This window comes from Diceros bicornis, chromosome 8 (genome assembly GCF_020826845.1).
Source record: "Diceros bicornis minor isolate mBicDic1 chromosome 8, mDicBic1.mat.cur, whole genome shotgun sequence".
Classification (NCBI taxonomy): Eukaryota; Metazoa; Chordata; class Mammalia; order Perissodactyla; family Rhinocerotidae; genus Diceros; species Diceros bicornis.
The window spans coordinates 78,398,984-78,420,954 of NC_080747.1; the positions used below are offsets into that span (position 1 = coordinate 78,398,984).

The window sequence follows — 21,971 nt, forward strand, 5'->3', positions numbered from 1 at the left end:
TGTATAAGAGAATGGAGCACTATAAAAGCTGATGGAAGCTCTGTACGTATGGGTAGATCTTTTCACTGGTGAGCCTCACTATAGGATAATATTGCAGGGCTGTTTCACTGAGAAGTTTCTGGTATCCCTATCTTGAGGTATTTTATTTGTTCTTGAGCTGGTCAGATTCCTGAGTAAGTAAGGCATAAGCCAGGCTGCATTGAGTTCTGGAAGCCACGTAGGAGAGGACAGGAGGAATCAACATCCAGTGTTGACTGAATGGTTTGCCGTAACCATCAGTTACTTCACTTCACTGAAGGTTTGCAGTAAAGTGGTACCCCTGCCCTCCTCTGTGCTTGCTTTCTGACAGTCCTTCACCTTGACAGTAAAAAAGGAAAATAAAGAAGGCATCCCAGTGACATGTGTATTAGATTTACTCTTCCAGTCTTCTGTAGGGGTTGGGGAGAAATGTTACCAGCCTGTAGGGAATGGAATAGGGCAGCTGAAGCTCTAACTACTTCTACAATAGATTTTAAGTCTCCTTCTGTTTTCAATACTCCCTTCCCTTCTAGAAGTACCTTGTGGTACCACTCTGGAGCATTTTGGGGGTCAAATGGTAAAGTTGTTAGCATCTTGGCTTCTCCCCACCTTTGGCTTAGGAATCAGCATTCTTGGCTATGCTGAATCAGTTACTGCTTGTCCTTCTGCTTACCAGGTTTTCATCACTAGTGTCTGTTCTTGATCTCTTTTATATTGTAGGTTCATTTTTTTAGCGCCTTTTCCTATTACTTTAGTGAGATTTCATGATTAAAATACCCTGTAATCTACTCTTTTCAACAAAAATTATATTTTAACATTCTTTCGTGTCGGTAAATATACTTTCACATCAACATTTTAATGCCTGCATAGGAATCTCTTTTTTAGATATCAACTTATCCCGTATTATTATAAACATGGGTTTTTATAAGCAATATTGCAAAGAACCTACTTCTAACTAAATTTTATATCATTCTTTAGATAAATTTAAAATGTGGGAAAATCATGAATTATTTCTTAAAATATTTATTACAAAATGGCATCTTATTTCCAACAGCATGAGGACAATTCCTTTTCTAACGTAGACCATTCAGTGTAAACATTCCATTCAACAACTTTTCCCACCAGATGGTAAATTCTGTGTATGTTTAGTTCATCCTACTTACCCAGGCTGTGCCCAGAACAGGGTAGGCACCCAATACGTATTTGCCAAGTAGACGACATATACATAGTAAATGAATTTTTATTATTTTGTTTTAAAACTTCAAAGAGAAAGGGGTCTGGTATGGAAGGAAGCAGGATGTAATTAAGTGTTAAATATCTTATTTTCCTCACTTTGAGTTACTTTGAGGTAACTCAGGTCATGAAGTTAGTACGATGGAGAACCAGATTTAAAAAGAAGGAAACCAGCATGGCAGGATGCTATGTAGACCTACCTACACCCACTGCACCTGCAGAATTTTTGCAGGCAGACGTGTAACAAAGGGCTTTAAATACAAGATACTAACATGAACTATGTTTCACTTCGCTTTATTTTGGAATTTAAGGATGAGCATTCTATCGTACAGAGATAATATATACTTATTGGGATTAATTACATGGTTAGATTAAATAAATATTATTTGCTTAATCTAGTCCCAGCTTTTTCAAAGTGAAGTCTGCACATAACCTGACTCAGATTCACATGGGATCTTGTTGAATATGCAACTTTCTCTGGCTCCCCTGAGACCTATGGAATCAGAATCACTGTGGGTGGCCTGGTATTCTGCATATAACGAACTCCTCATATGCACATTACAGTTGACATGTGTTCTCTAGACCAAAATACATGACTGTTTCAGAAAGTTAGGTGCATATCTTACATAAATTTGAAAAATCTAATGAAATATTAGAATTAATGATTAGCAGAAAATTCTCAAAAACTGATTTAACATATTTTATTGCTTTTTCCTTCAATTATTACTAAGAATTCAACTAATTAGGTTAACATACAGAAAGTCAGGAAAAATCATCACAGATCTTTTTTTTCTGAACTTCTCATTCTCTGATGTAACCAATAGCTAGGCACATTAATTTGTAGTTTAAAAAAATAACATGCACACTGTATACATCTATTGTGTATATTGCACTTTTTACCTAGAATTTCAATTTTTTAACCCAACATCTTTTAGATAATATTTTTGTTGAAATTTGATTTAATTATAGGCAAGCTGGATGTGTTGTGAGAGAGATTTTAAACGTTGCTCAGAGTGACAGTTTATGCAGTGACATAGCATGTATGAGAGCTCTTACCATGTGCCTGACACATAATAGGTTACAATTAATGCATGCCCCCTTCTCAGTAATTACTTTCCAGAAGTGGTGGTAAAGAAGGAAAATACAAAAACTATCTCAGGATATGTCACCCTGTGTTAATGAAACATTGTTTTACTATTTAAAAGGTAAAAAATTAGATTATTCCAATAATATTAGCTAACATTTATCAAGTGTTACTATGTAACATACACACGCTAAGCTCTTGATGTGAGGTAGGTGCTTATAATTATCTCCATTTTAATGATAAGAAAATGAGGCACAATGAGATTATTTTAAAGTTATCCAAGGTCAACTAACAGGTAAATAATAAAACCTAATTTTGAACCCAGAAAATCTGTCTCTAGAGATCACAGCTACTATTGTGTCTTCCATGGAAGATGTAGAACCATTGCTACTGTAATAGGTAGGCACATCTGCATGTAAAAGCTGATGGGGAAGATGTATCTTTTGAAATGTATTTTAATGATAACCAAGTTTTCATCTTCATCTTCCTTGCCAATTTTGTAGATTAAATATTTCTAATAATTTCTTTAAAATATACATGATATACCAGAAGTAAAGAGAGCCCTAAGGTAAAGAGACTGGTAGAAAGACAGTTTTAGGGCCCAAACACTCTGGGTTTAAATGCTGGCTTCATGATTTATTAGCTGTGTACAGCTCACTTGCGCTTCAAGTCTTAATTTTCTCATCTGAAAGTGAGAATGATAATATTTACCCTCAGTATTACCATACAGAGTAAAGATAATCTATATAATAGTGTCTCATTGAGCTCCTTGCTTTCAACCAAATACAACTATTATAATTTAATGTATAAAATACTATCCTGAAAGGATTGTGAGAATTTCTGTATTCTGTATGAGACATATTATATAGAAAGTTTAATTTTTAGTATCAACAGTACCAAAATACCTGTTTTCCATTTAAATCTTTAAGTATCATGAATACCTAATATTTTGTTTAATCTCGTTATTCTTTGGACAGAAGACTTTGGCTGGGCTATCCCACAAATACTTAATCTCTTCCTTTTTCTTCTTTTCAGCAAACTTCCTTGATAACATGCTTTTGCGAAGTTCAGGAAAATTAAATGTGGGCACCAAGAAAGAGGATGGTGAGAGTACAGCCCCCACCCCTCGTCCAAAGATCTTGCGTTGTAAATGCCACCACCATTGTCCAGAAGACTCCGTCAACAATATTTGCAGGTTGGTCATATAAATTGTTTAAATCTAGTTTTAACAGAAAGTCATACTTTTTCGACTATAGAATTATAGGACAGTGTTTCTAAGAACACGTTTTGGGGAGTAGTGCCTAATCCCATTAACTCCCAGAGCTGTGCCTGTGTTTAGAGAAATACTGAACTGCATTTTGCCCTGAAATGGTATTCTGAGATTCCTTTTCCTTCCTCCAAACATCGCACATCCACATAACCATACGGCACAGTCCCAGGCTTCTTGTCAAGGAGCAAAAACCAACTATTTTCTTTCAAAAGACCTCTTCCCCAAAATAAATTTAACAGTAGGGGGGGTCAAATGTGTGGGTTTTTTTGTTTGTTTTAACCATTCATCATGCTGATGGTGTTAGTATTTTGGAAAGACCACCTAAGCTGTTAGGAATATTCATAAACTGACTCTGGGAAGCAGTATAGTGTTGGAGGTTGTATGAGTCCACAAGACTTTGGGAAAGATGTTGTCCAAGTGCAAGAGAATCAACTCCTTAGTAGATAATCATGTTTGTATAAATACTTTCTAACATTTGAAACTGGACTATTCCCTTCTTTCTTCCTTACACATCTTTTTGCAGCCACATCCGTTTTGCTGGTCACTATAGTTGCATTTACTCCCCAGGGTGAGGACAAGTGGGTAAAGAGGCATAGCCTAAGGAGATCCAAGTGTGCTGAGGGAGAAGTGACTGAGTTAACCAGACAAGCATAGATCTTAGGAATTAAAATGTCAGAGAAGTACAGTCTCCCTCAAGAAGGGTAATGGACCCAAGAGGGAGATGGGCTGCTAGGTTTGAAGTCCAGGCAGGATACCTGGGCAACCATTTGGGGCCTCATTACCCAGGAAGGAGCGTGAAGCTGAGTTGAATGCTTTTTTTTCCTTCCTGAGACCTTTTTTTTTTTAAGTTTCCTATGAAGTGTGATCTAATGTAAGCTTGCCAGTGTATCCTGAAATATATAGCTCAAGGAGTATATATTAACTGAATGACACAGAGAGGAAAGTTGGATATATTCATAAATATATATGTCATTTATTCAGCAAAACAACTTAGCATGGTAGGGAATGCTTATTTCTTACCATTACATATAAGGAATTCAGGACCCAGAGAGGTCTAGTAATTTGGCTCTTGTATGATAGAACAAAGTTGGGATCACTGAGCCTTGTGCCAAGGTGAAAAAACTCCAAAGCTCAGACAGCATTTCCTGGGAAACACTACCTCTTTGTAGTAAACAGAAAAAGTATCAGGAAAATTACAGTTTTCTGAAGAAAGGAAAATTAGCAGGAGGAAGAATATTAGGGAGATATTTTACTATTTTGTCGGAGTCTGTAGTAATTAAGAATAAGTCTGTCTGTGTCATTGGAGCTATAGGTCTCATGATCTTATGTTCAGGCTTTCCAAAATTATCCTAATTTCAAATATTTTGTCCTGTTTTCCTTATAGGCCACTGAAGTGTCCTAAGTTGATTTGGGAGAAAGTATTCAGGCAGGGTTGACTGCAAGGCAGATTCTCTGTGGTGGGAAGGAGAAGCGTGCTTGTTCCAAGAAGACTGGTTTTCCTAGAATGCAGGGAGTGGAAGGAGATGTGGAAGGAGTTGAGCCTAGAGACGGGGGAAAAATGACCGCTGGCCTGGTAGGCTGTATTAAGAGTGCTGGTCTTATTCCTGAGAGTATTGGGAAGCCACTGAAGGGAACGTTCAAGCAGAAGTAGCAGTGAGATTGATGTAATTTGATTTGCTTTTTTGAAAAATTTTCTTTGCTGCAGAGTATTGAATGTATTAGACAGAGACAAAGGTGAATTCAAGAAGAACAACAGTTACGTGAGAGAAATTGAAAAGTGGATTCAGGGCCGGCCCCGTGGCTTAGCGGTTAAGTGCGTGCGCTCCGATGCAGGCTGCCCGGGTTCGGATCCCGGGCGCGCAGAGACGCACTGCTTCTCCGGCCATGCTGAGGCCGCGTCCCACATGCAGCAACTAGAAGAATGTGCAACTATGACATACAACTATCGCCTGGGGCTTTAGGGGAAAAATAAATAAATAAAATTTAAAAAAAAAAAAAAAAAGAAAGAAAAGTGGATTCAGGAAGAACAGTTCATGTGAGAGAAAATGATCTTAAGCTAGGGTAGTATTGGTGCAGGAGAGAGTTGGATGTGTTGGAGAAATATTTAGAAGAAAAGTTTTATGTTGATGAATTGGATATGGGAGGGGGACAAGAGGGGCTCCACAAGTTTCTGGATGTACATTTAGATGCATATTGTAGCCTTTTAATGAAAGTGGACAGAGGAAAATAATCATGCTCCAATCTGACATGCTAAGTTCGAGGTTTTTGACACATCCAAGTGGAGATATCAGGGAGTAGGGAGTAGGATATAGATTTGGAGCTCAGATAAGATGTGGAGGAGAGAGTATAGAGTGAGTAGAACCTGTTAGTCGGTTTTTGTTTTGAAACAAACAACCTCAAAATCACAATGACTTACAACTAAAGACATTTATTTTTTCCTTCATGGGTCTACAAGTGGGCCGCAGCTGTGCTGGGCTCTTCTGGATTGGGTGGGCTTGGCTTCAGGCTGCTGCTTGAGTTTAGGCCTGCTCCACACATTTCTGCATTCTTCTTGTACCAGCAGCTACTCAGGACATATTCTTTCTCACATGAGGTAAGGGAACAACTTCTTAAAGCTTCTGCTGGTATCATGTCCCCTAACATTCCATTTACCAAATCAAGGGACATAGTCAAGCTCAAAGTCAAGGGAAGCCATGACTTGGGTGGGGTATTGAGAACGCTAAAAGAATAATCCAGTCTACTAGGGAAGGACTGAGCCTTGAGATGTTTAATGCTTAAATGAAGGAGGCTCCCCCCAGGAGACTCAGAATTAGCAGTAAAGCAGTGAGTATGGTGTCACTGAAGCCAAGTTTATAGAGGGGGGAAGTAAGGTCATCTGTGTTGGATCTTGTTAGAGGTCAAGTAGGATAAGAACTGAAACGCAGCAATCAGATTTATTGACCTTGATAACTACAGTTTAGAAATATTTAATGTGGAAATAAAAATGGAAGCTAGATTAGAATGGGTTGTGAATTATACGGTTTCCAACCTTTGATTTATGATAGCAAAGAAAAAGAAAACAAAAATACAACAAGAACAAAAACAGCAACAAAACAATGGAACCCATCAAAAAAACATGAGTATACCATGACAGTCAACATGAATTGGTTAACTTACAGAAGTCAACAGAAAACTAATATTTATTGAGCTTTTTATATATACTAGCATATTTACTTTCACCTATCTTTAATCATCACAGCATTTCTATAAAGAATGTAGCATTGTCTATATTTTCCAAGTGAGAAATCTGAGGCTCTGAGAGGTTAAGTAATTTTCACTAGGTCACTGTTAATTGTGGCCGAGAGTCCTCAGTCCCGAATTCTTGACCAACAGCCAAGTCCTGACACTGGTTCTCAAAGGAGCTAATAGTCACTCTTGAGTAAAATGCACATCTATTTTGTTAATGAAGTGTTGACTCCAGTTGAGTCTCCTATGAGCTGAGATTAATCATGTGTGATTCACAGGGGCTACTTTTGTTCCTGTGCCCTAAGACCTAGAATAAATGCAGGCCTTTCTGCCTCCATTCCTGTAAGCACACATTCTACTCTTTGACCTCCAAATCAGTACTTCTCAAGCTATCTCTGGTGAAAGATAGCCCCCTCCCCCTTGCTCCAATAAGTTTGCACTGATACTTTTCTAAAGTACAGTAAAAATGAATTAAAAGAAAACATAAATTTTAAAATACTTACAAATTCACGCTCCATTTTTTCTATTTTCTATTATTCAAATTCAACAGATCTAAACTTATTGCTACACAAGTTGTAATTCTGTGTTAACCTCCTCACAGACCAGTAACAAGCAGTTTGCTGACCTGCAGGGGAACACACTTTGAGTAATAGTGCACTAAATCTTGCCCCGCTAAATCTAAGGACAAGGGTGTGCTTGCTTGAGGCCCAGATAAGGGCTGGTCTAAGCTGTCTGGCCTGAGGCCTTGTACCAGGCAGATCTTAGCCAAGCTGGGTGTCCTAGGTGGGTCTCATGCTCCCACCTTCCTAGAAAGAAGAATCCAAAAAGTGGCCCAAATCAAGAGTACATCATACTTAAAAGAGATTCTGAAATCCCACATGATAATTCAGAAAACATGTGCAAAGTTTAGAGGGTTTTTAAATTCTTCATGAATACCATCAATCACTTTACCAGCCAACACCAAGGCCAAAGTCTTTCTTGGCCTTGATTCCTATCAGGTGCAGATGTGTCTGCTTCCAAGATCCATGCCGTTTCCCTTGCCTAATGGCATGCATGTTAGAGGATGTCGTGCAAATATATCATGCTGAATACAGTATTAGAACCTTTTTTCATATCCATAATTCAAAGTAAGGGGTGAAGCCATTGTCCTATCTCCCTCCCTCAAGATAATATTTATCTTCTAAATATCTTTCCAGGTGTTACTCTGCATTGTTAATCCTTCCCATTCCGTTTCCAGATTCTGTTCCTAGGACCCTAGAATACCACTGCATGCCTTGAACATGGCAAAGTCTGCTTGAATAACTCTTTTTTACATGACTTTCACTGTGCCAATGTTCTTTTCCTGTCCTAGCAGATATAGTCTCAGCCTGTTATTTATTTATTTTCTCTGTGTAATCTGGTACCCACATTACCTAGCCTTCTGTGTTTTACTTAACTGGGTCTGTGATAGTCGTTTTTGTCCCTGTGTCATCAGTTTTCTCAGGTTCTTCCACTCCCTCACACAAGTCTATCAATTTCTAAAAATTATTTTTTTACTCTGTTTCAGAGATAATTTTAAATATTTCCTCATTTATCTTACTGGGTTCTGAACAAAAATTCTCCTGCCTGGACAGTTTTCGGAGTCAATCACATCAGATGTCTGCACGAGGATGTGCAAATGACACCGGGCTGCCTAAGTGAGGAATTAGCGAAGTCTCCGTCTGTACCTTGAGGAGTCCTGGGGGTAGAGGGGAAAGCTCAGAGGCTGGGGCTTTTTTACAAAGTTGTATTAACCCAGGGCTTCTACACTTCTTGCCGAATGTGACGGTGGGAGTTTTCAGACAGGTGCTCCTGAGCCAGGATCTCAGAGAATTTAAGGTGCGTCTTGTTCTCGTTTGTTTATATATCTTCCGTTGCGTCCAGCTTGTTCGACTGTTGCCCCAGCCATCTGAACATTGAGCTTTATGATGTTTTATTTTCCCAGTAGAAGATGTTGAGTTCACACCATTGCATTTATGAGAATGAGAATTATGAGTTCATTAGAACTTGTAATTTAGTTGGAAGACGCTCTGATTTCAAATTCACTTATGAAGTCTTTTATGAGGAATAACTCTCCTTTTTTCCCTCTCATTAGTCATAAATGAGAGTGTTAAATGAGCCCTTTTGTTGTTGGACTTAATGGAAAGTGAATAGTGTAGGGCTTTTTAAAATTTATGTAATAGAAAACCATTGGAGGGAGGGGCGGCCCTCGGCGGGAAACTGTAGCTCTTCGGGCTCTCTCAGCCAGTGGGAAACTCCCGCACAGAGGGCTCAGAGGAGCCACAGGGCTACCATCAACATCTGAGCAACCCAGAGAGCGGATAAAGAGGGGCAAACGAGAAGCCTCCCACGTCAGGGACCCAGAGGGCAAAAGAGAGAGCTCCCCCCTCCCCGCAACCCGGAGTCTGCAGCTCGACCAGATCTAGCGGTCCGAGGCAGACCTGAATAAACTGGACTGGACCCGTGGATCGCAGTGGGGAAAAAAAACAAAACAAAACAAAACAAAACTGCGGATCGCAGCAGAAAAACTGGGGCAGAGCGCAGGGGGCTTAGACTACACAGCCCTTTACCACCAGACAGTGGCGGCAGGTGGAAATTGCAACCAGAGACTTCCAGGATGAGGAAAATCAAAACCAACACAGGAACCACAATGCAAAAATATATGAAATCACCAGACCAGAAACAAAATGACAAGCACCCAGAAATCAACCCCGAAGACACAGAAATCCATAAACTAAATGACAGAGATTTCAAAATAGCTATCATAAAAACACTCAACGAAATACGAGACAACACAGACAAACAATTCAATGAGATTAGGAGTTTCTTCACAAAAGAGATTGAAATCATAAAGAAAAACCTATCAGTGCTGATGGAGATGAAGAACACAATGGAGGAGATAAAGGAGAATCTGGAATCTTTAAAGAACAGAGCTGACAATATGGAGGAAAGAATTAGTACTTTAGAGGATAGGAATACAGATATACTCCAGATGGAAGAAGAGAGAGAACTAAGACTAAAAAGAAATGAAGAAAGACTCCGAGAAATATCGGACTCTATTAGAAAATGTAACATAAGAATTATAGGTATTCCTGAGGGAGAGGAGAGGGAAAGAGGAACAGAGAGCCTATTCAAGGAAATAATAGCTGAAAATTTCCCAAATCTGGGGAAGGAGCAGGAAATACCAGTAAGCGAAGCCAACAGGACGCCTATATATATTAACAGACAAAGGCCTTCACCACGACACCTAGTGGTAAGGCTAGCCAGGGTCAACGACAAAGAAACAATATTAAGGGCAGCTAGACAAAAACAAAAAATAACGTACAAAGGAACTCCCATCAGGCTCTCAGCGGATTTCTCAACAGAAACTTTTCAGGCTAGAAGAGACTGGAATGATATATTCAAAATACTAAAAGACAAAAACTTTCAGCCAAGAATACTCTATCCAGCAAAAATATCCTTCAAATATGATGGAGAAATAGTAACTCTCCCAGATAAACAAAAGCTAAGGGAGTTCATGGCCACGAGACCGCCACTACAAGAAATACTCAAGAAGGCCCTCAGGCCTGAAAACAAGAAGAGAAAGGGAACACAAAGCTTGGAGTAAGGAGAAAAGTAGGTAGACAAAATCAGAGAAATAGTAGATCTTTACCGGAATAGGTTAGCAACCACTTAAATACTAAACTCAAAGATCAAAGGAAGAAATTCACCAAAAATAAATTTAACCTCATCACTGTAAACACACAGCCACAACACAAGATAGAATAAGGTATAACAAGAGCAACTTAGAAGGGGAAGAGGAAAGTGACTGAATTGACTTAGTATAAGGAAATAGGAGGCTATCAGATAATGGACTATCTCATACAGAAGATTTTTCGCCCAAACCTCAAGGTAACCACTAAACAAATAATCAAATTAAAACCACATATGATAAACAAAGAGAAAACTAGAAGAATCATAAGACAGAACAACCAAACTGAATTGGCAGTCCAAAACAAATGGGACAAGAAACAAAGGAAATGCAAAAGAACCAGAAAATAAGTGACAAAACAGCAACATTCAACCCTCATATTTCAATAATTACCCTAAATGTAAATAGATTGAACTCTCCAATCAAAAGATACAGAGTGGCAGGATGGATTAAAAAGCAAGACCCAACAATATGCTGCCTTCAGGAAACACATCTCAGCACTAAAGACAAGCACAGGCTCAGAGTGAAAGGATGGAAGACAATACTCCAAGCTAATGGCAAACAAAAGAAAGCAGGTGTTGCCATACTCATATCAGACAAAGTAGACTTCAAGATAAAACAGGTTAAGAAAGACAAAGAAGGGAAATATATAATGATAAAAGGGACACTCCATCAAGAAGACATATCACTTATAAATATATATGCACCCAACATAGGAGCACCAATGTACATAAAACAACTATTAACAAACCTAAAAGGAGAAATCAACAACAACACAATAATAGTAGGGAATCTTAACACCCCACTTACAGCAATGGATAGATCATCCAGACAAAAAGTTAATAAAGAAATATTAGACTTAAATGAAAAACTGGACGAGATGGACCTAGTAGACATATACAGAGCACTCCATCCAAAAACAGCTGACTACGCATTCTTCTCAAGCGCGCATGGAACATTCTCTAGGATAGACCATATGTTGGGAAACAAAGCAAGCCTCAATAAATTTAAGAAGATTGAAATCATAACAAGCATCTTTTCAGACCATAAGGCTATGAAACTGGAAATGAACCAGGAAAAAAAAACTGGGAAAGTGACAAAAATGTGGAGATTAAACAACATGCTACTGAACAACCAATGGATCATTGATGAAATTAAAGGAGAAATCAAAAACTATCTGGAAACAAACGAAAATGATAACATGCCATATCAAACCATATGGGACGCAGCAAAAGCGGTCCTGAGAGGGAAACTCATAGCGATACAAGCCCACCTTAACAAACAAGAAAAAGCCCTAATAGGCAACCTTAAATTACACCTAACAGAACTAGAAAAAGAAGAACAAACAAAGCCCAAAGCCAGCAGAAGGAGAGAAATAATAAAAATCAGAGCAGAAATAAATGATATTGAGACCAAAAAAACAGTAGAAAGGATTAATGAAACAAAGAGTTGGTTCTTCGAGAAGATAAACAAAATAGACAAACCCTTAGCCAGGCTAACTAAGAAAAAAAGAGAAAAGGCTCAAGTAAATAAAATTAGAAATGAAAGAGGAGAAATTACAACAGATACCATGGAAATACAGAGGATTATAAGAGAATACTATGAGAAATTATATGCCAACAAATTGGACAATCTAGAAGAAATGGATAAATTCTTAGACTTATACAACCTCCCAAAATTGAACCAAGAAGAAATGGAGAATCTGAATAGACCAATCACAAGTAAAGAGATTGAAATAGTAATCAAAAACCTCCCAAAAAATAAAAGTCCAGGACCAGATGGCTTCTCCAGTGAATTTTACCAAACATTCAAAGAAGATTTAATACCCATCCTCCTCAAACTATTCCAAAAAATAGAGGAAGATGGAACACTTCCTGAATCATTCTATGAGGCCAACATCACCCTGATACCAAAACCAGACAAAGACAATACAAAGAAAGAAAATTACAGGCCAATATCGCTGATGAACATTGATGCAAAAATCCTCAACAAAATATTGGCAAACCGAATACAACAATATATTAAAAAGATCATACACCATGATCAAGTGGGATTTATACCAGAGACGCAGGGATGGTTCAACATCCGCAAATCAATCAACGTGATACATCACATGAACGAAACAAAGAATAAAAACCACATGATCGTCTCAATAGACGCAGAGAAGGCATTTGACAAGATACAACATCCATTTATGATAAAAACTCTCAATAAAATGGGAATAGAAGGAAAGTACCTCAACATAATAAAGGCCATATATGACAAACCCACAGCTAACATCATACTCGACGGGGAAAGACTGAAAGCCATTCCTCTGAGAACAGGAACGAGGCAGGGCTGCCCACTCTCACCACTCCTGTTCAACATAGTACTGGAGGTTTTGGCCAGAGCAATTAGGCAAGAAAAAGGAATAAAAAGAATCCAAATAGGTAACGAAGAAGTGAAACTCTCACTATTTGCAGATGACATGATTGTATATATAGAAAACCCTAAAGAATCTGTTGGAAAACTGTTAGAAACAATCAACAACTACAGCAAAGTTGCAGGGTACAAAATCAATCTACAAAAATCAGTTGCATTTCTATATGCTAATAATGAACTAACAGAAAGAGAGCTCAAAAAGATAATACCATTTACAATTGCATCAAAAAGTATAAAATACCTAGGAATAAATCTTACCAAGGAGGTGAAGGACCTATACAATGAGAACTACAAGACATTATTGAGGGAAATCTACGATGACATAAAGAAATGGAAAGATATCCCATGCACGTGGATTGGAAGAATAAACATAGTTAAAATGTCTATATTACCTAAAGCAATCTACAGATTCAATGCAATCCCAATCAGAATCCCAATGACATTCTTCACAGAAATAGAAAAAAGAATACTAAAATTTATATGGGGCAACAAAAGACCCCGAATAGCTAAAGAAATCCTAAAGAAAAAGAACAAAGCAGGAGGCATCACAATTCCTGACTTCAAAACATACTGCAAAGCAATAGTAATCTAAACAGCATGGTACTGGTACAAAAACAGACACACAGATCAATGGAACAGAATTGAAAGCCCAGAAATAAAACCACACATATACGGACAGCTAATTTTCGACAAAGGTGCTAAGGACATGCAATGGAGAAAGGAAAGTCTCTTCAATAAATGGTGTTGGGAAAACTGGACAGCCACATGCAAAAGAATGAAAGTGGACCATGTGCTATCGCCATTCACAAAAATTAACTCAAAATGGATCAAAGACCTGAAGGTGAGACCTGAAACTATAAAACTCATAGAAGAAAATATAGGCAACACACTATTTGACATTGGGTTTAAAGGAATCTTTTCGGATGACATGCCTACCCAGACTAGGGAAACTAAAGAAAAAATAAACAAGTGGGACTTTATCAGACTAAAGAGCTTTTATAAGACAAATGAAACCAGAATCAAGATGAACAAACAACCAACCAGCTGGGAGAGAATATTTGCAAAACATACATCTGACAAGGGGTTGATCTCCATAATATATAAAGAACTCACACAATTGAACAACAAAAAAACAAACAACCCGATCAAAAAATGGGCAGAGGAAATGAACAGACACTTCTCCAAGGAAGATATACAGATGGCCAATAGGCACATGAAAAGATGCTCAACATCACTAATCGTCAGGGAAATGCAAATCAAAACAACACTAAGATACCACCTCACGCCCGTTAGAATGGCTATAATCACCAAGACAAAAAACAACAAATGTTGGAGAGGATGTGGAGAAACAGGAACCCTCATACACAGCTGGTGGGAATGCAAATTGGTGCAGCCTCTATGGAAAACGGTATGGAGATTCCTCAAAGAATTAAAAATAGAGATGCCCTATGATCCAGCCATCCCACTACTGGGAATCTATCCAACGCACCTGAAATCAACAATCCAAAGAGGCTTATGCACCCCTATGTTCATTGCAGCATTATTCACCATAGCCAAGAAGTGGAAGCAACCTAAGTGTCCCTCGACTGACGATTGGATTAAGAAAATGTGGTATATATATACAATGGAATACTACTCAGCCATAAAAAAAGACAAAATCGTCCCATTTGCAACAACATGGATGGGCCTGGAGCATATTATGTTAAGTGAAATAAGCCAGAAAGAGAAAGACAAACACTGTATGATCTCACTCATATGTGGAATATAAACCAACACATGGACAGAGAAAACTGGACTGTGGTTACCCGGGAAGTGGGGGTGGGGGGTGGGCACAAGGGGTGAAGGGAGTCATATATGGGGTGATGGACAAACAAAAATGTACAACCCAAAATTTCACAATGTTAGAAACCATTAAAATATCAATAAAAAAAAAAAAAAAAAACCATTGGAGATTTTTGAGCAGAGAAGGAAAATGTCAGATTTATCAGGCAGTGCTGGACAGATGGGTTCGAGTCCAGAGAGGGGAGAGATGCTGCTAGAAGGCTCTCCCAGCAGTCTGTTGAGAGGGGGTGAGGGTCTGCACACGGTGGTGATGGTGAGGATATACGAATGCTTGACTGATATAAAAATTGAGACAAGTTCAAAAAATCTTGTACCTCATTGAAAAAAATGAACAAAATGCTGGATCAGTTGGTATGGCTGCCAGAGAAGGATGTATGATAGCTACACATTCTTGAGGATAAAGTAAGAAGGCATCTCTCACATTGGAACTTCATCATTAATGTTGTAACTTCACCTTCCTCCAGGACTATGAGCCCCCAGAGGAAAAGCCAGGGAGGGGGAGCGGTAGTAACTGTATGTATTTTACCCTCTCTCCCTCCACAATTATGGGAATCCCACCCACCTAAGATGATGAGGAAGGAAAAACAACAACACAAACCTTAGGATTCTATTACTGTAGTAATTACTACTGCTCAGCATCCTTCTTCGCTTTTTTTCCCCCATCAGTAGAAAACACTTGACGAGCTTATGATTTCTCTCCCTGCTGCTTGAACTTGAAGGTGAATGGTGTCCCTTGGGATCGGTGGCTTTCATAGACAAGGAGCTCCTCAAAAGCCAAGCTGCGTCTTCCTCACTCTAGCCTTCTCAGCATCTAACTCTGCCTGAATCACAGTATACTCAGTACATGTTTGTAAAATGAACTTTTAACAAAGCCCTCAGCAGCTTTCAGCTGTTTTAGTTAACTAACTAAAATCTATATGATTTAAATAGGAACTCTAAAAGTTATACATATCTTTGAGTTTACCTGTGACAGAAAACTTTGAAAACTTTCTTTATTCCCTTGAATATTTTAGAAGATAGAGTGTTCTCAAGGACCTTTTTACAAATGACCTAAAATCAAGCAACCTTTTCAAATTGATTCTGACTGAAACTTAAAAGAAATTTGAAAGAAATGTAGGAATTCTAGACTTTCTCACATACTGAAAAAAAATTGGAATAGATATTGATCAAAGAGCTATTAATCCTTGAGGGCCGATGCACTTGAGAAGGTATCCATCATATCCCTCAATGATTATTTTTCGTTGAGAGCAAAAATTTAAACCATTTAATAATTAAATAGTACTTTTTAAGTTATTTAATAATTTTTAAGTTATTTTAATGCTTTAAAATTTCCTATTACTCTGAGCAGAGCAGATAAACTCTTTAACTAATACTTTAAAAAATTACTTTATAGTTAAATTAATCTTTAAAAAGATCTAAACGAGTTAGAAGAAAAATTCTGCAATAATTCCTTCTCAACTGTGGTGGTGATGTTTCTGAACAACCCTGGGGTTTCGATAGAGAAACATACAATCTTAGCAGGAGAATAGAGTTAAAGGGACCAAGACTTGGGGAAACCTTCTAAACACTGTACTTACTAAAATAAAATAATTAATAGAGTACTTCATTATATAAAGATGCTGTCAATGCAGTTTTACACATATTATGAAATTTGTTTCTAACCATTCTGCAAGAACTAATGATCGAGTTGAGGTCCAAAATGCTCTTTATAAATCCATTTGATCATGAATGAGGAGAGTCAAAGCTTGCAGGCTCTGGCTGCACATCTACCTGAAAAGAGTATCAGTTGGTCCCTCAGAGCTTTAAACCAGGTGCACCCCTTTCTCACTTGCTAGTAAATGTTCACTGCGCATTGACAGTGCACACTGAAATGCCCACTGAAATGCAGCCTGCAAGTCTCTTGAGGCAGTCAATCCCCTGATGATCTCTAGATATTCCAGACATCATTGCTTTTGGAATATTGGGCAGATTCAAGGAGCCTTGAACCTTTGGCCCCGTTCAAGTGTTGTAACAAAGTTTTATTATCGCTGCTTTGATGACATTTGACTTTTAAATTCTCAAATGCTTTGCTTTTTCATGAATTAACAGTATAAGAGGCACTCAGAGCTGATGACTGATCATCTTGGTATGCAACTGTTGTTCTATTTTGTCAATTACTTTTCTTTGCCTGTGACACAGGGACAGCATTTTTGAAATGTTGCATGTATTGTCTTTTTTTAAAATTCATAATGATCACTGTAGTAACATGATTGATCCTACATTCCTGTATACATCTCACTGCTTTCGATGTTGTTTAAAATTATTTCAACTTTTGTTTCCTTCATGATTTTTCATCTCTTCTTGTTACCACTTTCAACACTCTGGGAATGATGGGGTAATAAACTATATAAAACATATAAAAGCTTAAACATGGCAACCAGGCAGCAGAAGGTTCAAATAAGCCAATGGTAAGAGTTAATTGCTTTGTGACATTCAGCAGCCTTCTCTTGGTGGTGGGTGGAGTTGCTCAGCTCAGACCCTGGGGCGTAGCTTTGTTTACCTTTGCTCTTGCTGGAGAGTTGCAAGTTCTCAAGTAATTCTTCAGGTTCTGTAATTGTACTGCTAGTTTCCAGTTGATTTTCTTACTGACTGGCAATTTCAGTGAGCAGCTTAGGAATTGTCTCTGCTTTGTTGCGGATCATATGCACTTGAAATGGTTCTCTCACCACTTTGCTTGTGCCCCAGCTAAGTATTTGATTCCTGTCCCGATTTATGATGCATGGGACGGGGTCTCTGTTCCTCTTTATCTCGTCTTTGTATGTTAGCTCCACCCTCTTGGAAGACAGAGGAGTGCATTTTTAAGGCTTGAATTGACTCTCCCTTAACGTTTGTTTATATTTCCTGGGATGTCTAACAGTAATTTGCCAACAGCTTTGCCAGCTTTTTCTCTTCTCTTTTTTGATTCTTATAGGGTGCCTAAAAGTACATTTCCATAGACTCAGATTTTGAGCAAAGGGAACTCATGATTAAGGAGAAATTAGTCTTTTTGGATTTAACATATTATATCAACTTTTCTAGCTGCTCTGAATTTCTCATGTCAGAAAATTAAGATGACTTTATTTCTGATAATTCCTGGATTTTACTTTTGATGAGAAATATAAGTTACACATATAGGAATGTGTAGGAAAGGAATAAAACAATCACATGGGTATTTTTGGTTATATTGGTTAAGGTAAATTTCTAAGGGACAGCTCTGTTATTTACTGCCTTCAGTGTTTACATGCTTTAGATTTTCATAGCAATTTCAGTAAATTGGCTAAAAAGCCCCAAAGAATTCAGAGCATAGGCTGTTCGGAGGCAGTCTTTCTCCACGGCAATATTCATGCATTTGACCTTATTCTAACAAAGACATTTATCATTGGCTCTTCCCAGCCATTCATTAGTATGTGTGAACTTTGCTATGCTAGTTCTGATAAACTGAGGGATTTTGGATTACTTGAGGCTTACAGACCAAGTAAACAGTTCTATGGGTGTTGATGATAACTGAAGGGCTAGTATATGGCAGAATGCTGCTACCACTAATGCAGAATAGACGAGCACACAAATGATGGCTGATGCCATTCTCAGAGCTCCTTCCCCTGATCTTTCAGGATGACGTTGTCATATCTGTCTGGATGCTGAGCATGCATATGTATGAGAATAGTTTGGAGATAAGAGTTTAGTGCTTTATTTCTTAGCACATGCAGCAGTGGTTTCTGACTTACAGTGGGAGTCTGCTGGCGTTCATCACCCAAACTTGTGAAGACAGTAGTGTCTGTTTATAAGTAGTTCTATATATAATAGTTCTAGTTTTTCATTTTTAGTCCTGGGAGAGGATAGTAGAAAATGTGTGGGGATGAAGTGAAAGGTCCTTGATTCAAGGCCTGATTCTGTAACTGTTTGTTTTGCGACCCTGTACAAATTTATTATTCTCTCACAACTTTAATTTCCTCATCTGTAAAATAGAAATAATATTACTTTCTTCCCATTGTTGTTGAGAAGATTAAATGAGATAGAATAATTGAAAATTCTTTTTAATCTAGAAAACTGTACAGAAATTAAAAATATTGTTTCTTTACCTTCCATGGTCTTGTTAAAACCCCCTTCTTTCTGTGTCCATCTGAATCTTAGTCACCTCAGCCATGCTGTGCTGATCCCAGCTCCCGCTCCTCAGTTTGTGTGCCATAGGGAAAGGTAAGTTTATCTCACCACCTCAGAGCGAGTAGCACCAGCATGGACGTTCACTGGCACGGGTTCAACCCCTCTGGGCCTCTCACCAGCTGTATGGCCTTTGAGAAATTACTCAAGCTCTCTGAGCCTCAGTTTCCTCATAGAGAAGGTGAGGGTAGTACTACCTTCCTCACAGAGATTTTTCTGGAAGGTGATACCTATGAAGTACCAAAATAAGTGGTTAATAATTGGTATGTATGGTTGTTAATGGTATAGGTTATATGGAAATTTTGGATCCTTCTTTCTCGTAAGTTTCTGGACCGAGGAGATATTACCAAATGTTTTATAGTAATTAGAGCAACTTTCATAACAGGAAGTTTGGGGATTCTCTTAACAGATTTTAACCTGTAATGATCATTGACTTTCTCCTTGTTTGTAAGGAGACAAATGATAAACATCTTCATTCTCTTTTCCCCTAGACACCCACACCCACACCCACACACACACCCACACACACACACCCACACACACGTGTACGCGCGCATAGACACACTGACTCTGCCTGTCTGGTCTTCAGCACAGATGGATATTGTTTCACGATGATAGAGGAAGATGATTCTGGGATGCCTGTGGTCACTTCTGGATGTCTAGGACTAGAAGGCTCAGATTTTCAATGTCGGGTAAGGAAGATAACTTAATTCTACTTTGTAAGCTTTCATCAGCTAGATTTCAAACAGTCAGATTTCAAGCATGATAAAACAATTGTTTTTTTTTTGGGCTATCCTGTTATTAGTGATTTGGAAAATAATTTGAAAATTCTCATTGGGCCAATTCTTTATTCCTTTCAAAATCGAATATTCTTTTTATTTTTGCTGTTAACTTCTGGCTTAGTGACCCCATTAGATCATCTTGTTGAAATTCCAATTTAGTGAATTGCAATAAGCCAAGCCTTCTTTCTAGTTTATACTATGCACACTGGTTATTATAAATGTAGTAGTAATTTTGTTGAAATGCAAAAGTTGCAGTAAGATAATACATGATAATTTGAAAGAAATTACCTAATAGAAAACATTTTCAACGTGTTTGAATAAAATTATCAGAATTTTGAGTTCTCTAAATAATGTTAATTTCTTAAGTTTTAGATTATGTGACTGAAATTTAGGGGAAACCCATTAACAGCTGTTTGAGTTCGATTTTAGGACACTCCCATTCCTCATCAAAGAAGATCAATTGAATGCTGCACAGAACGGAATGAATGTAATAAAGATCTGCATCCCACGCTGCCACCACTGAAAAACAGAGGTAAGGAGAGGGCAGCTCCTGGGCTGGAAGAGCTTTAGGCTTAGAGAAAGTAAAGCTTGAATTACCCCCTCTTTTCTAATGAATCTGCCTGTACTGGTTTCCACTGCTGGGGCAGAGGACTGAGGCAAGATGACGCAATGAAAGTGTCATTCAAAGGTGTGTGCAAGTCGTTCTTTGGAAAATAGTCATGCATAGCTTCACTCTTATGAATCTCATTTCCTTTTTTTGGGTGAGGAAGATTCGCCCTGAGCTAACATCCGTGGCCAATCTTCCTCTTTTTTTGCTTGGGAAAGATTGTCCCTGAGCTAACACCGGTGCCAGTCTTCCTCTATTTTTTTTTTTTTTTTTTTTTTTGTGAGGAGATCAGCCCTGAGCTAACATCTGCCAATCCTCCTCTTTTTTTTTTTTTTTTTTTTTGCTGAGGAAGACGGCCCTGGGCTAACATCGGTGCCTATCTTCCTCCACTTTATATGGGACGCCGCCACAGCATGGCTTACCAAGCAGTACTTCGGTGCGCGCCCGGGATCCGAACCAGCGAACCCCGGGCCGCCGCAGCGGAGCGCGCGCACCCAACCGCTTGCGCCACCGGGCCGGCCCCCAGTCTTCCTCTATTTTGTATGTGGGATGCCACCACAGCATGGCTGACAAGTGGAGTAGGTCCATGCCCAGGATCTGAACCCACAAACCTGGGCCACTGAAGCGGAGCACATGGAACTTTCACCACTTGGCCACAGGGCCGGCCCCTGAATCTTATTTCTTTAACCTCTCCCCACTTCCTTCAGAAAACTACAGTTTTTAGAGCTGGTGATGTGTTTCAGGAGGGTAGAGGAGGGGGACATTGTTTTCTGCTTGGCCTTAAATGTTACTCAGAAGTTGTACTTCACTCAAAAACTGCCGTTTGGCTACATTCATTTTAAAACGAAGGGCCTTATAAAGGACTAAATCAGATTATTTGCTGGATGGCATTTCCTTTTATCTGTGCTAGAGTAACTACTTTTTAGTCAGGTCACATACATATCATATATTGATAAAATGGAGAAAATATCTAGAAAATTTAATTTCATCTTATACATTTAAGTGTTGCTCATTAAAAAAGATAAATAGGGGCTGGCCCGGTGGCGCAAGCGGTTGGGTACATGCACTCCGCTGCGGTGGCCCGGGGTTCGCCAGTTCGGATCCTGGGCGCGCACCGACGCACCGCTTGTCAAGCCATGCTGTGGCGGCGTCCCATGTAAAGAGGGGGAAGATGGGCACGGACATTAGCCCAGGGCCAGTCTTCCTCAGGAAAAAAAGAGGAGGATTGGCAGATGTTAGCACAGGGCTGATCTTCTTCACACACACACACAAAAAGATAAATATTGCATTGCAAAAGACTTGTTGTTAAACAGTGCCCATGTTTCCTTTCTCCTCTTTGTTCTCCCCACAAGACAAATGATTTGTAATTGTCATATAGAGTCCCGTGTCCAGGGCCGGCCCCGTGGCTTAGCGGTTAAGTGCACGTGCTCCGCTGCTGGCGGCCTGGGTTCGGATCCCAGGCACGCACCGTCGCACCGCTTCTCCGGTCATGCTGAGGCCGCGTCCCACATACAGCAACTAGAAGGTTGTGCAACTATGACATACAACTATCTACTGGGGCTTTGGGGGAAAAATAAATAAATAAATAATTATATAGAGTCCCG

The 21,971-nt window shown here is 38.9% G+C and overlaps 1 protein-coding gene across 5 annotated transcripts in view; it reads left to right on the forward strand.

The window, feature by feature from the left end:
* BMPR1B (bone morphogenetic protein receptor type 1B) overlaps positions 1–21,971 on the forward strand; it is a 389,790-nt gene that overhangs the window by 330,714 nt on the left and 37,105 nt on the right. For all 5 annotated transcript variants that reach the window (XM_058547530.1, XM_058547529.1, XM_058547527.1 and 2 more), the window contains 3 exons: positions 3,371–3,530; positions 19,568–19,670; positions 20,190–20,292. In XM_058547530.1, coding sequence (XP_058403513.1) covers positions 3,371–3,530; positions 19,568–19,670; positions 20,190–20,292 — 366 coding nt within the window. The remainder of the gene's footprint in view (positions 1–3,370; positions 3,531–19,567; positions 19,671–20,189; positions 20,293–21,971) is intronic.